Source organism: Gymnogyps californianus, chromosome 2 (genome assembly GCF_018139145.2).
Source record: "Gymnogyps californianus isolate 813 chromosome 2, ASM1813914v2, whole genome shotgun sequence".
Lineage (NCBI taxonomy): Eukaryota > Metazoa > Chordata > Aves > Accipitriformes > Cathartidae > Gymnogyps > Gymnogyps californianus.
This window is the reverse complement of record NC_059472.1, coordinates 94,140,084-94,155,997: the sequence shown is the minus strand read 5'-3', so window position 1 is coordinate 94,155,997 and position 15,914 is coordinate 94,140,084. Positions and strand designations below refer to the sequence as shown.

Below are 15,914 nucleotides of genomic sequence, written 5' to 3'. Positions count from 1 at the left end.
AAGCAGAAGGGAATGAAAAGTGATGCAGAATATACAGCACAATAACATAGCAGCTTGTAAACACACACAGACGGCTGCTGTTACTATTTATCAAAAATACATTTGTAATCATTTTCTGGAAGTATGTGCAGGGGACCATGCTGGGCATCAGGTTCTTACTAATATGCTGTCTCCCCTGTCTGAACTTTAAGTCAGGATACACTTATTTATGCCGACAACCTTCTTTACAACCCTGCTATTTCTCTGTCTAATCTTCTTAAGGAAGCAAGGGTGTGTGCAATAGTGATGGGTGTCCATCCTTCCACTGTCAGTGACCTTTGCTGACTTTTGAACCCCTTGGAATAAACCCATCCACGCTGGACTTCAAGGTGAGGGTCTCCGAGGCATGATGTTCTGGCAAACTTTGTGAAAAACAGCAGCTGTGCTGAGAGGAGAGACTCAAACATTAACGCATGTGCACAGGGGTCATCAATCCAGTTTGCTTGGCTCCTTGGCCAGCCAGTGTGAGAGCCCTCCGAGCAAGCTTCTGGCAAGGCACTGGGCACTGAGCGGGGCACTGTGGTAGAAAGGGGTGAAGAGCTGAGGTTTGGGGTCATGGGAGGAGTTTAAATAGCATTTAGGAGATTGCAGAAGCAAGGAAGTGTTTCAGGGGAGGGCCCAAGGAGGTAGGCTTACGCGTATTGTGAGCATGGGACAGAAATTTGAAGGCAATCAGGCTCCACCGGTGTTGCTGCGTAAGGCACGACGTGTGCTCAGAGCCCCCAGTGCCCAGGCAAGGGCTTCCTGAGGGACACTGGGCAGATGTCTCTGGAGAGCTGTTTGGTGATCTCAGATGGCCCCATCCCTCCTGAAAGCAGCCACCAAGCTGCTGAACACCCAACAAAAAGGGCCTCGGAGCGGGTACATGAGGTTAGACCTTTGACTTGAGTTAAACCTCTGTCAATCCCCTCATGATCTGGAAGACACAAACCAACCTACAGACCTACACTTCCATTCCCACACTGATATATTCAATTCCTATACTGAGATCTGTCAATAAAGACCCTGTGAATGACTATTAGTTTCTCTACCACCAGTGAGAAAAGATTTGGCATGAGAATCAATAATTGCTCAAATTAATAATCAGTTACAACAATAACTGATGACCAAAAAGCCTGGCCATGCGTGCTAATTATTTACTATGTGCCTATGCAAAGGCAGACAGCCAAACTCCCATCCGTGCCTCCCGGTAGCATGGTGGGAGGGAGGGTAATTCAGCACTTTGAGCCCAGGACATGAGAAGACAACTCGTGCCGCCTTGCTGCTCAGCTACCCTGTGATCTCTTGCTAAACCTGCTCCCCTCTCCCAAAACGACATCAGTGTCACCACGATCACTGAGTGCCGGGTTATAAAATGTTTCAAGTGACTAAACATTTGGACAGATGCCTAGTGGGACTTTCAAACCTGCACAGACATCGACAAAATCCCACAAGCAGTTATCTGTACCTGTCGAGGTCTAATAATTTTTTAATCCTGACCCTTGGTCTCAACGCACCTCACATCTGTAGATGCAGATGGTAATAACCATTCACGAGCACACAGCGATTCTACTGAAAAATGGCTGCACAGGCACCACATCACGAGATGCATCTAATTGATGCTTAGCTGCAGCAAATACCAACACAACGCTTCTGACTGTATCATACTGTGATACAAGTGAAGCTGCAGACGCTAAAATAAAAAGAGAACAATCCACTGCCCATTTAAGTGGCAGCTGCTCTGGATGACTGCGGTGCTGCCCAGCAAATTACTGAGCAGGCAGAGGCACAATTCCCTGGCCCGCGTGTTAATCACCTGCATCCAGAGGGTGAGCACAGAGAGACCCTGCAGTAATGCGGCGTGGGAGCACAGGCTTTAGGCTGTGGTATAATAGATCTCCCTGCCTACAGCCTGACACTGTTTCTTCACCAAAGTTATATCAAACTTGAATAGCAAGAACTGTAAGAGACGGTAAGCAAAACTGAAATGAGAAAGCTAGGTCATGGCAGAAGTGATTTTAGGCACAGTTTTCCAAGTATAAAAGGCAGGCTAAAACAGACTCTACTTAGTTAACAGTGGGCATAAATAGAATAACAGAGGCCATCTGACAAAAGCACAAAAGCACGAAAACTGCCAAACATGCAAGTGCATCAGATGTTAATGATGATCAAACCTTATACAACAGATTCTGGAGAAGTCAGTGCCTTCACCTAGCATATGCCAGCGCTCTGTGTTGAACTGCAATCGTCTCCTCTGAGATACTCAGCTTAAAATTCAGATGCAATTGCAGCAATATTTAAAAGCAGGTAGTAAGTGCCAATGGCTGGTTTCTTGTGTCCCCTACAAATTTGTTCAAGGTCCTCACAAGATTGCTTCAGTTCTGGTAGCCCTTCAGAGACAACGTTCACATACCTTAAAATTGGATCAGGATGTGTGTAATTAGTCAATATGGCCTGTTCTACACAGAAAGCAAATTTGTTTTACAGAAACAGTCTTCTCTTAGCAAAGACGCACAGCAGACATATCTGAAAAGAGCTCTGAGCTTTAAAAATATGGCTACTTATTTCAGAGCTGAAGTACAAACCCATTTTCTCTCCCAGATGGTAACAATTCTGATGGAGATAGTTCAGTGATACCAACTAGCAGGCCTCAAATACCCAGCACAACCATTTTATATGCTCGCACTGAATTTGACAGAACCTCCTTGTGCATAAAACTACTTGTGTGTGTGTTTGGGGTGGTGGTGGCAAGACACAGAATGCTTTCAGACCTTGGCTTAAATAATGAGCACCAGCCATCCTTCAGTCAACCCACAGTGAAGACAAGGTTCTTTAGTTTTACCCAAATATGAACTCAATGAGATGGAAATAGTTCTGCTTTTTGGGGCAAGACTCCCCATGTTTACTTCAATGGACCACCAAAGAGTCCTGTCTTGGCCATGAGTTTTACCTGGGACAGCTGAAATGCATTAGTCACTGCAGATAAAAACTACCAAACAAACCAAAAGCCCACAACTTTTTTTTTTTCCCATTTAAAAAAAAAAGCTAACTGCTACATGAAATTATTCAAGGACTGAGACCAATTTGTCAGTACTTGAGAAATTCAGTACAGCTGCACAGAGTAAGAAGACAGTAAATTCAGTACTGAAGTATGGCCACCAACCTGCAGAAAGGACAGGAGTAACACTCTCAATGGAAGGCAAACGACCACCACCAGTGATTTACTAATCTAGTTTGGATTCTCAGTACAAAACTGCTTTCAGATTTGTGCAACTGCTTGATCGTGCCTGGCAATACTATGGCAGAGGTCACTGAAGTCTCAAGGGTAAAAACACAGAGCAATTTACTGCTTATCTAGCTTGCAACACTTTTCCATTGCAGTGAGAACATCAAAACCAGGTAAGTCTCAGTGCACTGTAAATTTGCTGTTAGTCTACTGGGAAGATTCCAAACTGGGTGTTAAAGCTAAATCTTTAGTTTTCCAGGAATCGCAGCTAGCTTGAAAACCAATGGCAACTAGGAACAAAACCAGCACCCAGAACACTAAAACAGTACATACTGTTCAGTCATAGAAATCTCCAGCCAGTTCTCCTGGGGACGGGTAGCTTCTTTTGCTACAATTGATTTTTTTCTCTTTTATTAAAGCATGCTGATATAAAACCCAGCGGCACACAAAAATAAACACAGGCAGTTGACAAAAACAAGAAGCAGACCCTTGTGCCCGTCACTACGCTAGTCAGTCAGCATGCACATTAATTACTCAAATGCTGCTCCCCTTAATATTTCCACATGGCATGGTATCACTTTGATATTTGATATCACGGCAACTCATCCACCTTTACTAGACTTGTAGCCCATCCAAGACTGAGGGATGTTCACGAGACAGACTGTAGGGTAGCAGAGACTAGCAAGTGAACTTACCTTGGCAGCTATGTTGTTCTTGGTCTTCAAGCTAGTTCACCTACCTTTGTGCTAAATGTGTCTTAAGAAAAGCCAAGTGACAGCTAAGGGTAGCCCTTTCTTTGACAGAGTTGTCAGTGACTGTACCAAGGACCTTCCTCAGTCAAGTTTTCTATACTCCCACCAAGGCTCAGCCCAGTCTCTGAGATACTGTTAGCATCACGTGTCTCTGATCAGCGGTAAAATAAAACATGGCTATTACACCCTTAGATTCTCATGGGCTCTCTGTTGGTATCCACAAGGGACCATACAGTTTGAGAGTCTACTACTGCCCATAGCAAATTTCCCCAGTAAAATTAAGGTCAGGCTTTGAAGGGAAAGTCATATTTTCCAAAGGCTAGTAGCATAAAAATGCAACTCTGATGCCTTTTGATTTGAGGTCTGCTTTGCTAGTAGTGGTGAAACTTTGCCAGAACAATAGGTCTTTAGAGTAGATTAATCCTAGAATATATATGACAAAGGCTTACCTTATCTAAACATACCCAAGTATTCATATTATGCTCACAGCCAGCCCATTTGATTTTGCAGGCCTTAAAATCCTTCATATTGAATCATGCTTGCTCCTGAAGAAGCTGTTAGGTTTTTTTAATCTTAATGGTTCACATTTTTGTCTGAAAGTTGCTGCTATGAAAACACCTACTCCAGAAGATGATCCCATGGTGTCAGGTCAACTTCAGGGAAAGCTTTGCATTTCCCCCTTATCCTATTAGCACATGAGGTTAATCTTTCAGGTTTCAAAGAATAACGTTACTCCACCAAGACCTGGCTGTTGCAGGGAGCCCCTCCTCACCAGAGTGCAGACAGTTCACAGCCACACACATCAAACACAACTGATGTTAGCGGCTGGAGACTGGCCGATTCAAGAACACTCAAGTTTCCTCACAAAGCCGGACATGACAGTCTGTGGCTGCACTGACAAAGGCTCATCGTCCAATTTTCTCCTCCTTGCTTTCCCCAGATTTCTATGCCCCCAAAGCTGGCTGATCAGAATGAGAGAAGAACTGAAAGATTTGGGGAGCAGAAAAGGGAAACTTCACTAACCAATAAATTAAAAGGGGAATCTTGCAATCTACTCCACCCCAGATAGTCTCTTGTTTTCCCAAGAGACTTAGTTCTTTCATACAGCAGGCAGGTTTTAGTACTCTCTCCACAGGCAATCCCATCAATTAACATTCACATAATTTGCTGCCCCATGTGGCAGCATCAATCAGGCCCTGACTTGGAACAACTACTGCTCAGTGCAGTTCAGGGGAGTGCTCCTCCTCTTCAGTGGTCCTCGCTGAGAAACCTGAAATGGCAAAGGATGAATGAGACAGAGAAACATCAAATGGGCTAGGCTGTATTTATGGATCTTAGTAGATCATGGTTTAAAAATAAACAAGTAGGCTTTTTTGGTGCCTAAATGGCACCCATTCTTTTTGCCTTGTAGAAAGTCTAGCATATTGTTTTCCTAATCAAATTATTGGGATAACACAACAGCGATTTAGATTAGGATTTGTTTACACAGCTAAATATGTTGAGTAATGAAATTAAAATGAGCTCTCTGCTTCTGTCACATCTGCAATAGTAACTGGCTTATGGTTGAGTACAAGCCTGCTGCACAGATGTTTCTTGATAAGGTATAAATCAGTGTTAGATGCTGTTTATTGCAGTGCTTTTACTGCCTTCTTCCCTGAAGGAGGGAATGTTACCTGCAATGTGACCAGATGTGACCTGCAAGACTGTACGAAATACCATTACAAGCAAAAACAGGTCCCATATTCCATATCAGCATCTGCAATGGCTCATCAAGTATTTATCAGACCATTTGAACACTTCTACAGGTCCTAGCATCATACTACTGCCAGAATTTACTTATTATAACCTGCAATGAAAAAGCCAAGCATCCTGTAAAGTGACTGGTGCCTGAAATAGTAGGAGACACCATTTTAGCTTGGTTTCCTGCCTTAAAGGTCAAATTTCTGAGCAGACACTGCTGCTAGAAAGTAAGATACTGTGAGAGATCAAGGCAGCAGGTTTTCAGGGCACTGTAGGGAAGAGTTGCTCTTTTCTGCCATCCTGCCCCATGTGGATATTAATCCTTTGATAGTGACAGGGGAACAGACTTATTTTGCACTGGTGCCTATGGGAGGAGAACTGAGACCAGGGAGCTCCTCACCTGGGGAAGGTGGCACAGCTTGGAGCGCCTTGCTAAGCGGCTCTGCTCAGCTCTGTGGGAGCAGGGGGATCCAACAGGACAGGCTCATCAATGACCCAGCATTTGAAGGCAGCCAAGCCTGGACCCAGAGCCACGCTGGCTCCTTCTCTGTAGCAGATGAAAGCAATACCCGTGGGCTCTGAAGGTAAGAGAGCCAAACTTCGCAAGATGTACTTCTTGGAAGGTTTCTTGAAGCAAATCCTGACATTTCTTATTTAAAAAAGAGGGAGGGATGGGTTTTTCTTCCCTGAGCTAATCTGTGTCTCTGATTTGCTTCACTCGTTACACGGACAGAAGATCCTGTCAACACAGAAATAATGCCAAGTATTTACAGTTTAATGGAACCCAGGGACCAATTAACAACACAGAAAACCACCAGGCAGTGTATTTCTTATTGTAACAGGAGGGAAATCTTACATTACCGCTGTTCCCCCATTTCTTAAAATAAAGCGCCAGTGCTTTGTCAATGATTTCTCAGTAGTAATGTTTATTATCTGGTAGTTTTACCATTGCCCATTTATCAATCATTTTCCATGTGCTAGGTTCAGTCACAAAACCCATCTCTTTACTTGTACCCCCCAACCCCAAAAAGAAAAAAAAAAAGAGGGAAAAAAAAAAAGGAAAAAGCAACTGTCATTAGGGCTTCAGACCAGCGATGCTAGAACCTGCCCTCAACCCCAAGTTCTCGAACTGCTGATTCTTCAATAGCCTGATGGATGTGATGCACCTCATCCTGCGTTAAAGTCCTCTCCGGGTGGCGGTAAATAATACGGTAGCAATGGCTGACCTTCTTTGTCCTACAAAATATAAACCAAAAGAGGACTCATAAATACATGTTCCTACAAATGCAAATACATGAGGCCAAACACTTACCCTCTGGATCATGTTTTATTTGCGGTCTAATTTTGTTCCTGTTGCTTGAAAATCACCTTAATGCTAAAATACACAGTCCGGAGAGGTGGAACTGAGCTGAATTTTAATTTTGGCAGAGGACTTTGCTGAAGTCCACCTTCTACCTCAACTTGTACTGCGGTGTGGTAGCTTCTTACCAGAGCAAACAAGCCCAGGAGGAGGGCTATGCTAACACCGCTGGACTGCTGCTGACACCACAGCTCTCTCATTTTGGCGCTAATGGGGCTACCTTGAGGGAGCACTGTGCACACATACCCACCTCACACCAGTGGGGCTGGTGGTGATGGGCATAAGGAAAATACCGTGCAACCTCTGCGCGCTGGAGAGCAATGTTGCTAGCTAATTGTTGTCACGAGCCTCGCCATCCAGGCTCCAGCCTGGGGGAGGAGACCGAACACACAGCTGCAAAACAGAGTGAAATATTTATTTTTCAATTCAGGTGACTCCTTTGCCTTCGCTGGAAATTAGAAACAAGGGCAAAATGCATCTGAAGTCTCCATTTGTGGGAGAAGGACAGTGATGCAGGATGAGGGTGGCCATCACTCCCAAAGCAGAGCACCAAAAGGCAGCGCCTGGGCACTGGCTGCGCTGCAACCGAGGTGCAGGAGCAGCCCAGCAAACTTGGGAAGAAATGGGGTGAGACATGACAGCAGGCACACATGGCAAAAATTCTTACCCTTTGCTGTGGAAAGGAAAAGGCAAAAGAGAACAGGGAAAAGGAATAGAGAAGAGGGAATGATGGGGAAAAAAAAGTATTTAAGAGTTGCTGAGTTAGGCAAAGACAAGTTAATGCAAAAACAGGAGCAAACCAGTAAGTTGAATAAGAGAGCAAAAAATCTTCTTGCTCTCCATCAAAAACAGGCTGGAGTACATAGCTCTTGCAAGGGCGTCTCTACAACTGCAGTGCTTGTATTACTGAATTTAAATGGCAGTTATGGCATCCTTTTTATTTTTAGTTTCAAATGGAGCCCACACAGCTTCTTCTTTCAAAGGTAAACACTCACTTCAGTGAAAGAAAGAAAATCTGAGGGGAAAAACAACAGGAAACCAGAGATCAAGTACTAGACAGAAGGATCTCCCAGACTGGCAGAACTCTGCATTTAATGGCACGCAAAGGCATGGGTCATCTCTCTCCTGAAAATTGTTTCATGTTAGAAACCATGTTTATTATGACTATTTGGTTAAAACTAAGGTTATATGTGCCCATACACAAAGATAACTCTCAAGACACTAATTTCAACCTCAAATCCTACTAGAAACAGGCATGGTAGTTTTTCTCTCAGAATAGCTATTTGATACCAACTTTGTCCCACCCAACAGGGGTGGGGAGCTTGCCCTGCTCCCACTGGCAGTTTGCAACAAAAAGGTTATTTCAAATTAAAGCGTTCCTCCTTTTTTGTGTGCTCTGAAGATAAAGCAAGTTAAATCTGACTAGCATAGGAAAGGGCAAACTGCATTTCATAAAGTGTTAAGCAGACTGCAGTTAACTGCTAAAAACCAGCCAAGAGCTTTCCCTGGGTGCAGGTTAAATGCTGTAGAAAAGTGATCTTCTTGAAAAGAGGGGGAGGTGTAACTGCGGAGAAGGTGTTGCTCTGCTCTGTTCCACCTCTGCAAAGCAGTCGAGAGGACACACCTGGGACAAGCAAGGAAATGGAATAACAAGGGTTTGGCCAGATGCTACATTGTAAGAGAGAAATTTGAATAAGAGAGAGGGATAATGAATTGGGGCTCAACAGAAACAATTTTCAAAATCAGGTTGGCAAACACCATTAACAGCTGGTAGTATTTCAGCTTTTAACGGTGCTACAGCAACTCACCTGATCAAAAACATTTGCAAATTGCTTTGGCTGAAAATCTATTTAGAAGATGTACGGTCACAGACTTGATCCTGAAGTCTTGTATATACTGGGAATATATCCCATGATGGAAAACTCATTACCACCATTTAATGTGACATAAACACAACTTTGCTTAACATATTTAAGCTGTGGCAGGGGTAGCTACAGCACTGTTTCTTCACTGGTCATGGTTAACTGAAGGTAACAATTTCTCTTGACCCACGTGTTTATGTATCCCTCTTCCTTCATCGTAGTGAGCAGTTCATTCATGAGGCAAATTAAATAGGTCAGAATAGGATGCAATAGTTTCTTGTGGGTGTTGTGGAAAATCGGCATCTTTAGGAGGCATTTAAATTAGGAAAGGGTAGAGGTCTTACAGAGCAACACTGGACTAGAGTTCTGTTAGCTGCAGCTGAAGTTAAGCATTGGTGCAGGAGAAATAAAACAGAGATTGCACTAAATATAATTAATCTAATTTTAATTATAGCCAAAAAATGATGTAACTACTAATACGCATGGCTGGCTACACATTCTCCCACCTTCTAGCTACGTTTATTTGCATCTTTGTTACTAATTAGAAAGAAGTATAATGGTTCAATGCTATTTCAATAAAAGACACACTGCAAGTTTCAAAACCTTAAGCATTGTTTTCAGAGTAGTATTAGCTAACTTTTCAAGGGAGATGGAGAAGAGTACTTCTTGGCACTTACACCCCCCCTTCCCCCCCCAATAAAATACTAAGACAATGTGATTAATCACTGCCATCAGCTGCAACTGGAAACAATTATTGTCAGCAAATAATACATGTTTGCTGATTCCCTTTCTTGCTTTCCTTCTGTTCTGCAGAGTCACAGAGTGTTTGCCTACCTTAAAGATGGCTCTGCTAATGCATAATGAACTCTCTGCTGCATGTCATGCTGCAGCCTGACGATACAGAAGCAGTAGCTCTCTGTCCTGAGCAACAGAAAATTTGAGGCCAAAACCTAGAACAGCTGCTTCACCAGGTAAAAAAAAAAAAAAAAAGAGAAGCTTAACAGTGAGCGCATTGGGCTTTATTTACCTAAACTGCACTGCCAGACAAGTCCATGCGGTTCGCAGTCACGCGGACTCCTCTCCCATTAGACTTCAGCTGATCTTAGTGTCACAAGTCTCCTCTGCACCAGCCTGCAGCTTTCAGGTAATGAAACACAGTGAATACAGTGAAGCACTGCTCAAAGGGAAAGGGAAGACAGGGATTTATTCTGACGCTGGTTGAGGAAACAAGAATATGGTCCGTGAACAAACACTGGAGTGAAACAATGCTTAATGCTCTTTCATACGTTTTTTGGAGGAAACAGCTTTGCCTCGTGATTTTCAGGAATTGGCATGCAGCTGCCTCCACGTGCTAGGGAGCTGCTCACTGCCAGGTCAGATTCACTGCATGGGGCCAACCTGAAGGTCAGTGTATACGTTTCGATATTTCAGCCTGATATCTGAGCAGAGCAAGAAATTAAGGGGCCTTAGTCTGCCACTAGTGTAATAAAACAAACATGAAAGCAACCTGACACAGGCACCAGGGCTAGAATGAAAGGGTATGTTAGGCGATAAAGATTAATACCTGTGTGTTAGCTTTCCCTGAACGGAAGTCCACAGAAGGATGTTTTAAATACAGCTTGGCTAGAAAGGTGATCCCAGAAGCTACCAACAGCAAAATACCTAAACATACTGGGGAACCTATCTCAAGATAAGATGAAGACACAGGGTCATTTGGTAACCAAAATGTTGCCTAAAGAATAAATGCTTGGTATTGGCATTTGTCTCATCCACATGCAATACCATAACAAGAATGAAAATTTCTCCACCTTGTACTTGAAGAGGGAGATAAAAGGGGTAGCAGTGTGTGGGGAAAAAAAACACTTTTTAACTGTGTTCTACTTTCCATCTGTCTTAAATAAAGCACGGAAGCACAGAGACTTCTGCAGGGAGATTACCCCTGCTCTTATGTGGTGAGCATAACACAGAACCAGATATTTTTCTAGAAAGCTGGATTTATTTTGAGGAACAGAATAGTAGAGAAGACAATCTCCCACAGCATCAAGAAGCAAAAAAGAGTACCATCTCTTTTGTACTCCGAGCAGTGCACTAAGCAGTACTACTCACCACCATATCTATATTGCACCTTTTCCTACAGAATATTACTTAAAATTAAAGATCTACACACATGGTAACACAAGTATTTGAGATTATTTTCTTTCTGTTAAGTGAGTTGTGTTAATGACGTTCTTTGAGGGACTCTCAATTCCTGCCATAGCAGTTTGTATCCTATATCCCCCCAAAAGATTCATCGTGTAATTACGTTAAATAAACCTTCACACAGTACTCAATGACAACTACACGCTTCACAGAGATCATGTCATGCTCTGAGTATGCATGGAATGACCTCAGGGAAGAGAAAGGCTTGTTTGGTTTGCAACAATGTCCTGAAAGGGATGATGATGGGAAGAAATGAAAACACTGTCTCATGTTACTAGCATCATAGTTGCCAAAGCCATGCAGAGAGCACAGCTTTGGTTTTGCTTTGTGGCTCCAACAGTTCCAGAATGGTTCATGTTGTAAGTGGAAATGGGGAAGAATATTAAACTGCAAGAAGAAGAAGAAGAAGAAGAAGAAGGAGAAGAAGATGTAATTACCTTTTCCTTTTTGTTTCATGCTTTCAAACCACATCCACCACTATGATAGTAGGCACAACTGCTAAATGTCATACTATAAATTTTAAATTGACAAATAGCACTCTTTGCTAGGAACCACATCATGGAAAATGGCAAAAGGCTTGTGCTATATACCTTACTGTCAATGGCAAATAATTCAATTACCATGGTGATATGCACGTAGAATATAGCAGTAATTCTCTGAACAAAGGCCTTTCTGAAAGATGCATTCTCATCAGTCCTTTCAAATGCTAATACTCCATTTCTCTGGAAGAGCGTATTATATACAACAGCCTATTTTAAAAAATGGACATGTTTTTGTTTAAGGTGATTTTGATGCCAGTGAAAGGCACTAGATCACCTCCAGAAGAAAGAATTGTTTTAAACCCACAGAAAGCAGGGAATGGTCATTTCTGCTGCACATCTTTTCCAGCTGACACCTGGCAGAAGGATGGTTCAGCTTCAAAGATAGTTCAGGTCAACATAACCATGTTGAGACTGTCAACATTATTTGACCACTGTGGATTTTTTTGGTGGTCACTTTAAAAGAGATGCATGTTCACTGACAGACGGTTGGACCAAAATATTGTTCTTTTATTTCACAAAATTGAGACAGTAATGGACTTTGTGCTCTTTTCTAATTGGACTTGGTGAAATCTGTATCTGAATACCAAACTCTGAACTTGCTTGCCCTTTCATTCTCTCTTTCTTTAATATTAATTCCATTTTAAGCTTTTCTCGTAATGTAGGAAAAAAAGTCAAAATTCTGTTAATAGTCAGCTTATTGAGAGAGATAAAGAGCATGGTATGGGATGCAGTGGCAAAGGACATAAATAACACCTGCTAGTTAAGATAATGAAAGATACGTTAAGACGAAAAATGAAAGCACTCAGAAACTTTTCAGCTTCTCAGTCACTGAGACACTGTTAAATAGCCATAAATAGGATCTAAGCCATTGTCAAGTATCTGAAAACATTGGACTGGTTAGAAAGTTTTAATCATGATTTTCCTTTTCTACCTAAATCTATCACCTAATTTCTTACATGCAGGAAGAGATACAAACAGATATATACTGAAAAAAATAATTCATAAGCATCACCTGAAAGAGAAAGTCTCCTGGCTGTTAGATGTACTCACTAAATGTTTAGTGAAACAATTCAAGCAATTACTTGTGCTTTGGCTCACCACTTTGGCCCCTAATGACCTTTTCTCATTTCAACAGACCACGTTGGTTTGTTGATACATGCCTGCAAAAGAACAACTAACGTGAGCGGCGCAGGGCTCTTTTTCTCTGCCAGCTCCCAAGCAGAGGGAACTCTTGTAAACAGACTGAGTTACACAAGAAACTGAGAGAGTATTTCCCCTGTGCACTGTTACAGTCGTCTCAGTAACCAGCCAACGATACAGTCAACCCATCTCAGATCCAAGCACTTCCCATTAAAAAGCTCTTAGCCCTCACAGCATCAAAAGTAATGGAATCCATTACATGCAGGCAACGATGAAATATCACTAGGGTGAAGAATAAGGAGAAAAATATCATTCTCCCTTATACCAAAAGAAAATCCAAAGTCCCCACAGGATCATAAGCTAACTGTGACACAGACTTTTGCTGCCACGGAAGGCCAGAAAAAACTGCAAAGCCTTGGGGTTTGGGATTGTGGCTTTTTTGTTTTCGTTTTTAAGACTGACTCATAGATACCTTGAAGAAAGCAATGATCAATGGTTGTAAAGCAGGTTCTCAAGGGGATAGATTCCAGCATCAGTGATGACTGCTTGTCCTCCAATCTCCCTCTCTTTGGGAAAATCATCTATCAAGCACAGGTGACAGAATTCCCATCATATCTGATCTATGCCAATACTGAGGAATCCATTCTACATGGATTTAAACTTCAATGTGACTGAGAGTTGTCCCTCTTGTAAAGACAAACTTTGTGCTCTCAGTTCACACTGGGCCTCCTCAATTTTTAGGGGCTCACCACTCCATCTAGTGAGTCAGTTCAAAATCCTGCTCTAAATCCAGGAAGAATCAAGAGTAGGCTAGAGGCTGAATATCTTCAAGACTTGCCTTGCTGTCAGCATAGTAACCCTGGAGCACTCATCATGCCAGACAGATGCAACATTATGCACTTTTAATGGAATGAGTCTCTCAACTAACCAAGGCTGAGCCTTTCAGGAATAAAAGAAAGCTATGCAGTGGGCACGCACACAAAGATCAGAACATGTGCAAGCCTGTGAGGCTCAGAATAGGGTATGAAAACCTACCTTTTCTTCAGGTTTATCACTATGACAGATACAAGGACTGCAGAGGTGGAATAAAGATAGGAAAAGGCAAACTTTCTGATACAAACACACACATACAAAATCCGGTGAAATAACTTCTACCCATTGCAGTGGCAAACGAGAGAAGGTCGTTTGGTAAAACACTTGAGACATTTAATTTTATGTTCTAAACACAGAAAAATAATTGGATGGTGAAAGTAAGAGAGAAAAAGCGATAGTCCCAGCATCAGACAGGACAGAATACCTGTTCTGTGTACAGCACAGGGTTTTATTTCGCTTCACTTTCCTTAGGTTTGACTGAAAAGGTTCTGCGTCAAATGCTTTTCAAAGTCTAATCGTGTTTTCGCCAAAACAAAATGCAAGGGGTAATACTTTTTGGTATTTGTTGTTTAAAAATTGACCACTAGAGGCTTAAACATTCTCCAACCCAGCAAACAAAAGACCAAAATAACTTGATTTAGATATTGTGTCTCACGGGAACTGCCATCTAAGCTCCTTGACTTTCTTCTTCCCTGTGTAGTTCAGAACCCATGGCAGGACTACATTTCCCATGAGAGGCCAAGGCAAAAAATTCCTATGATGGATCACCTCCTCTCTCTGGAAAAGAAACTTGGCTGACATAGCTGATGAGGAATCAGAGCATACTGAGGAGAACAGAAGCATGCGATACCTAGAAGTCCCGGCAGTGCTGGCAGCTGAAGCGTTTTGGCTGCTAGCCAGAAAATTCTTACAGAAAAATTTACATTTTCAGTGAGTAAAACCACAACAAATTAACGTATTTTCTGTCATTGCTGGCTCTCCCACTTTTTCCACATTTCTCTTGACCTCCTAAATCCCTAGTAATTTAGTGGTAGAATGAGGCAGCCCTGGCAGCAACAGGCTCTGTGTGTCTGGCAGAACTTCATGACTTAGATATCTCATTCACAACCCCTTGTGCCCTTCCAGGGCAACTGGCTAGTACTGGAGCGGGTCAGGGACACAACCTGTTTGCAAAGAGTAACTCTGGAAGACACACTGTATTTGCAGAGTCGTTGTGCTTCTTGTGCGAAGACATTATATTCATGTCCCTCTGAGTCACAGCGTACAAGTAAGAGGATGGAAGAGGCTCTGGTCCTACTTCTGTCAAACAGCAATATTAATGATTCCATCACTGGTCATTAGCCACAAGAGTATCGCTCAAAAGTTTCCAACCATTGGCAACTGAAATGCCATCTGGAAGCACTTAAGAGTGACAACCTATCTCAATAAGCTGAACAAATCCAACACGAGAGGTGAATTTGGACTCTCTCAAATGCTATCTAAAATATTTATAGTAAAAATGTTAAGTGTGATACCTTTTCAGTTCTTCTGAGTGAAAGATCAAAGAAAAGAAGTATAAATATTTAGCAGTTTTTTCCCCCAACTAGATGTTAATACTAAAGGCTACAAAAAGTATTACTAAAAATAACATTGCTGTCAAATTAAAACATATTTCATAATTGAGTAAAAAGGGAATTTATATGAGAATTTAAAGCAATTCATTCTCCTAAGAAATGAAGATGGATGGGAGTGACAGCTGGTTCAGATGTATCTCCACTGAGTACTAGCAGAAATCAGGGTCTACTAAGTTAAATGGCAGACAAGTGCATGGGAAGGACCGAATGCTGTTTCAGGTACTTGTATAGATTTCACCACTGAGATTAGTGGTTTTGTCCTCACCACGCCCAGGAGCTAGGTATTAAAGTTCTCTTTACACTTGCTGAGAGTTGATGTAAAGAGGAACGTGGCTCTGGACTCAGATCAAGAACCTAAATGATTTTTCCAAGGTCACACAGCAAATTGATAAGACAGGGGGGACTTGGATAAATGCAGGCAACAGACTCTTTGAGTTACCCGTCTTTCAGGTTATTCTTCCCACGCACACACACTTCCAGTCACCCTTCTTTTTTTGCAAATTGTACAGCAGCCCTGGAAACAAAACAGGCTATGGCAGGAAAAAGCAACTCATCCCATATACAATGCACAGAGCAGGGAGAAGTGCAG

At 42.3% G+C, this 15,914-nt stretch overlaps 1 protein-coding gene across 1 annotated transcript in view; it reads right to left on the bottom strand.

The window, feature by feature from the left end:
* Nucleotides 1-6,535: 6,535 nt before the first annotated feature.
* FARS2 (phenylalanyl-tRNA synthetase 2, mitochondrial) overlaps nt 6,536-15,914 on the bottom strand; it is a 247,512-nt gene continuing 238,133 nt past the window's right edge. Inside the window, exon 9 of the mRNA XM_050892724.1 lies at nt 6,536-6,972. Coding sequence (XP_050748681.1) covers nt 6,834-6,972 — 139 coding nt within the window. The 3' untranslated portion in view covers nt 6,536-6,833. The remainder of the gene's footprint in view (nt 6,973-15,914) is intronic.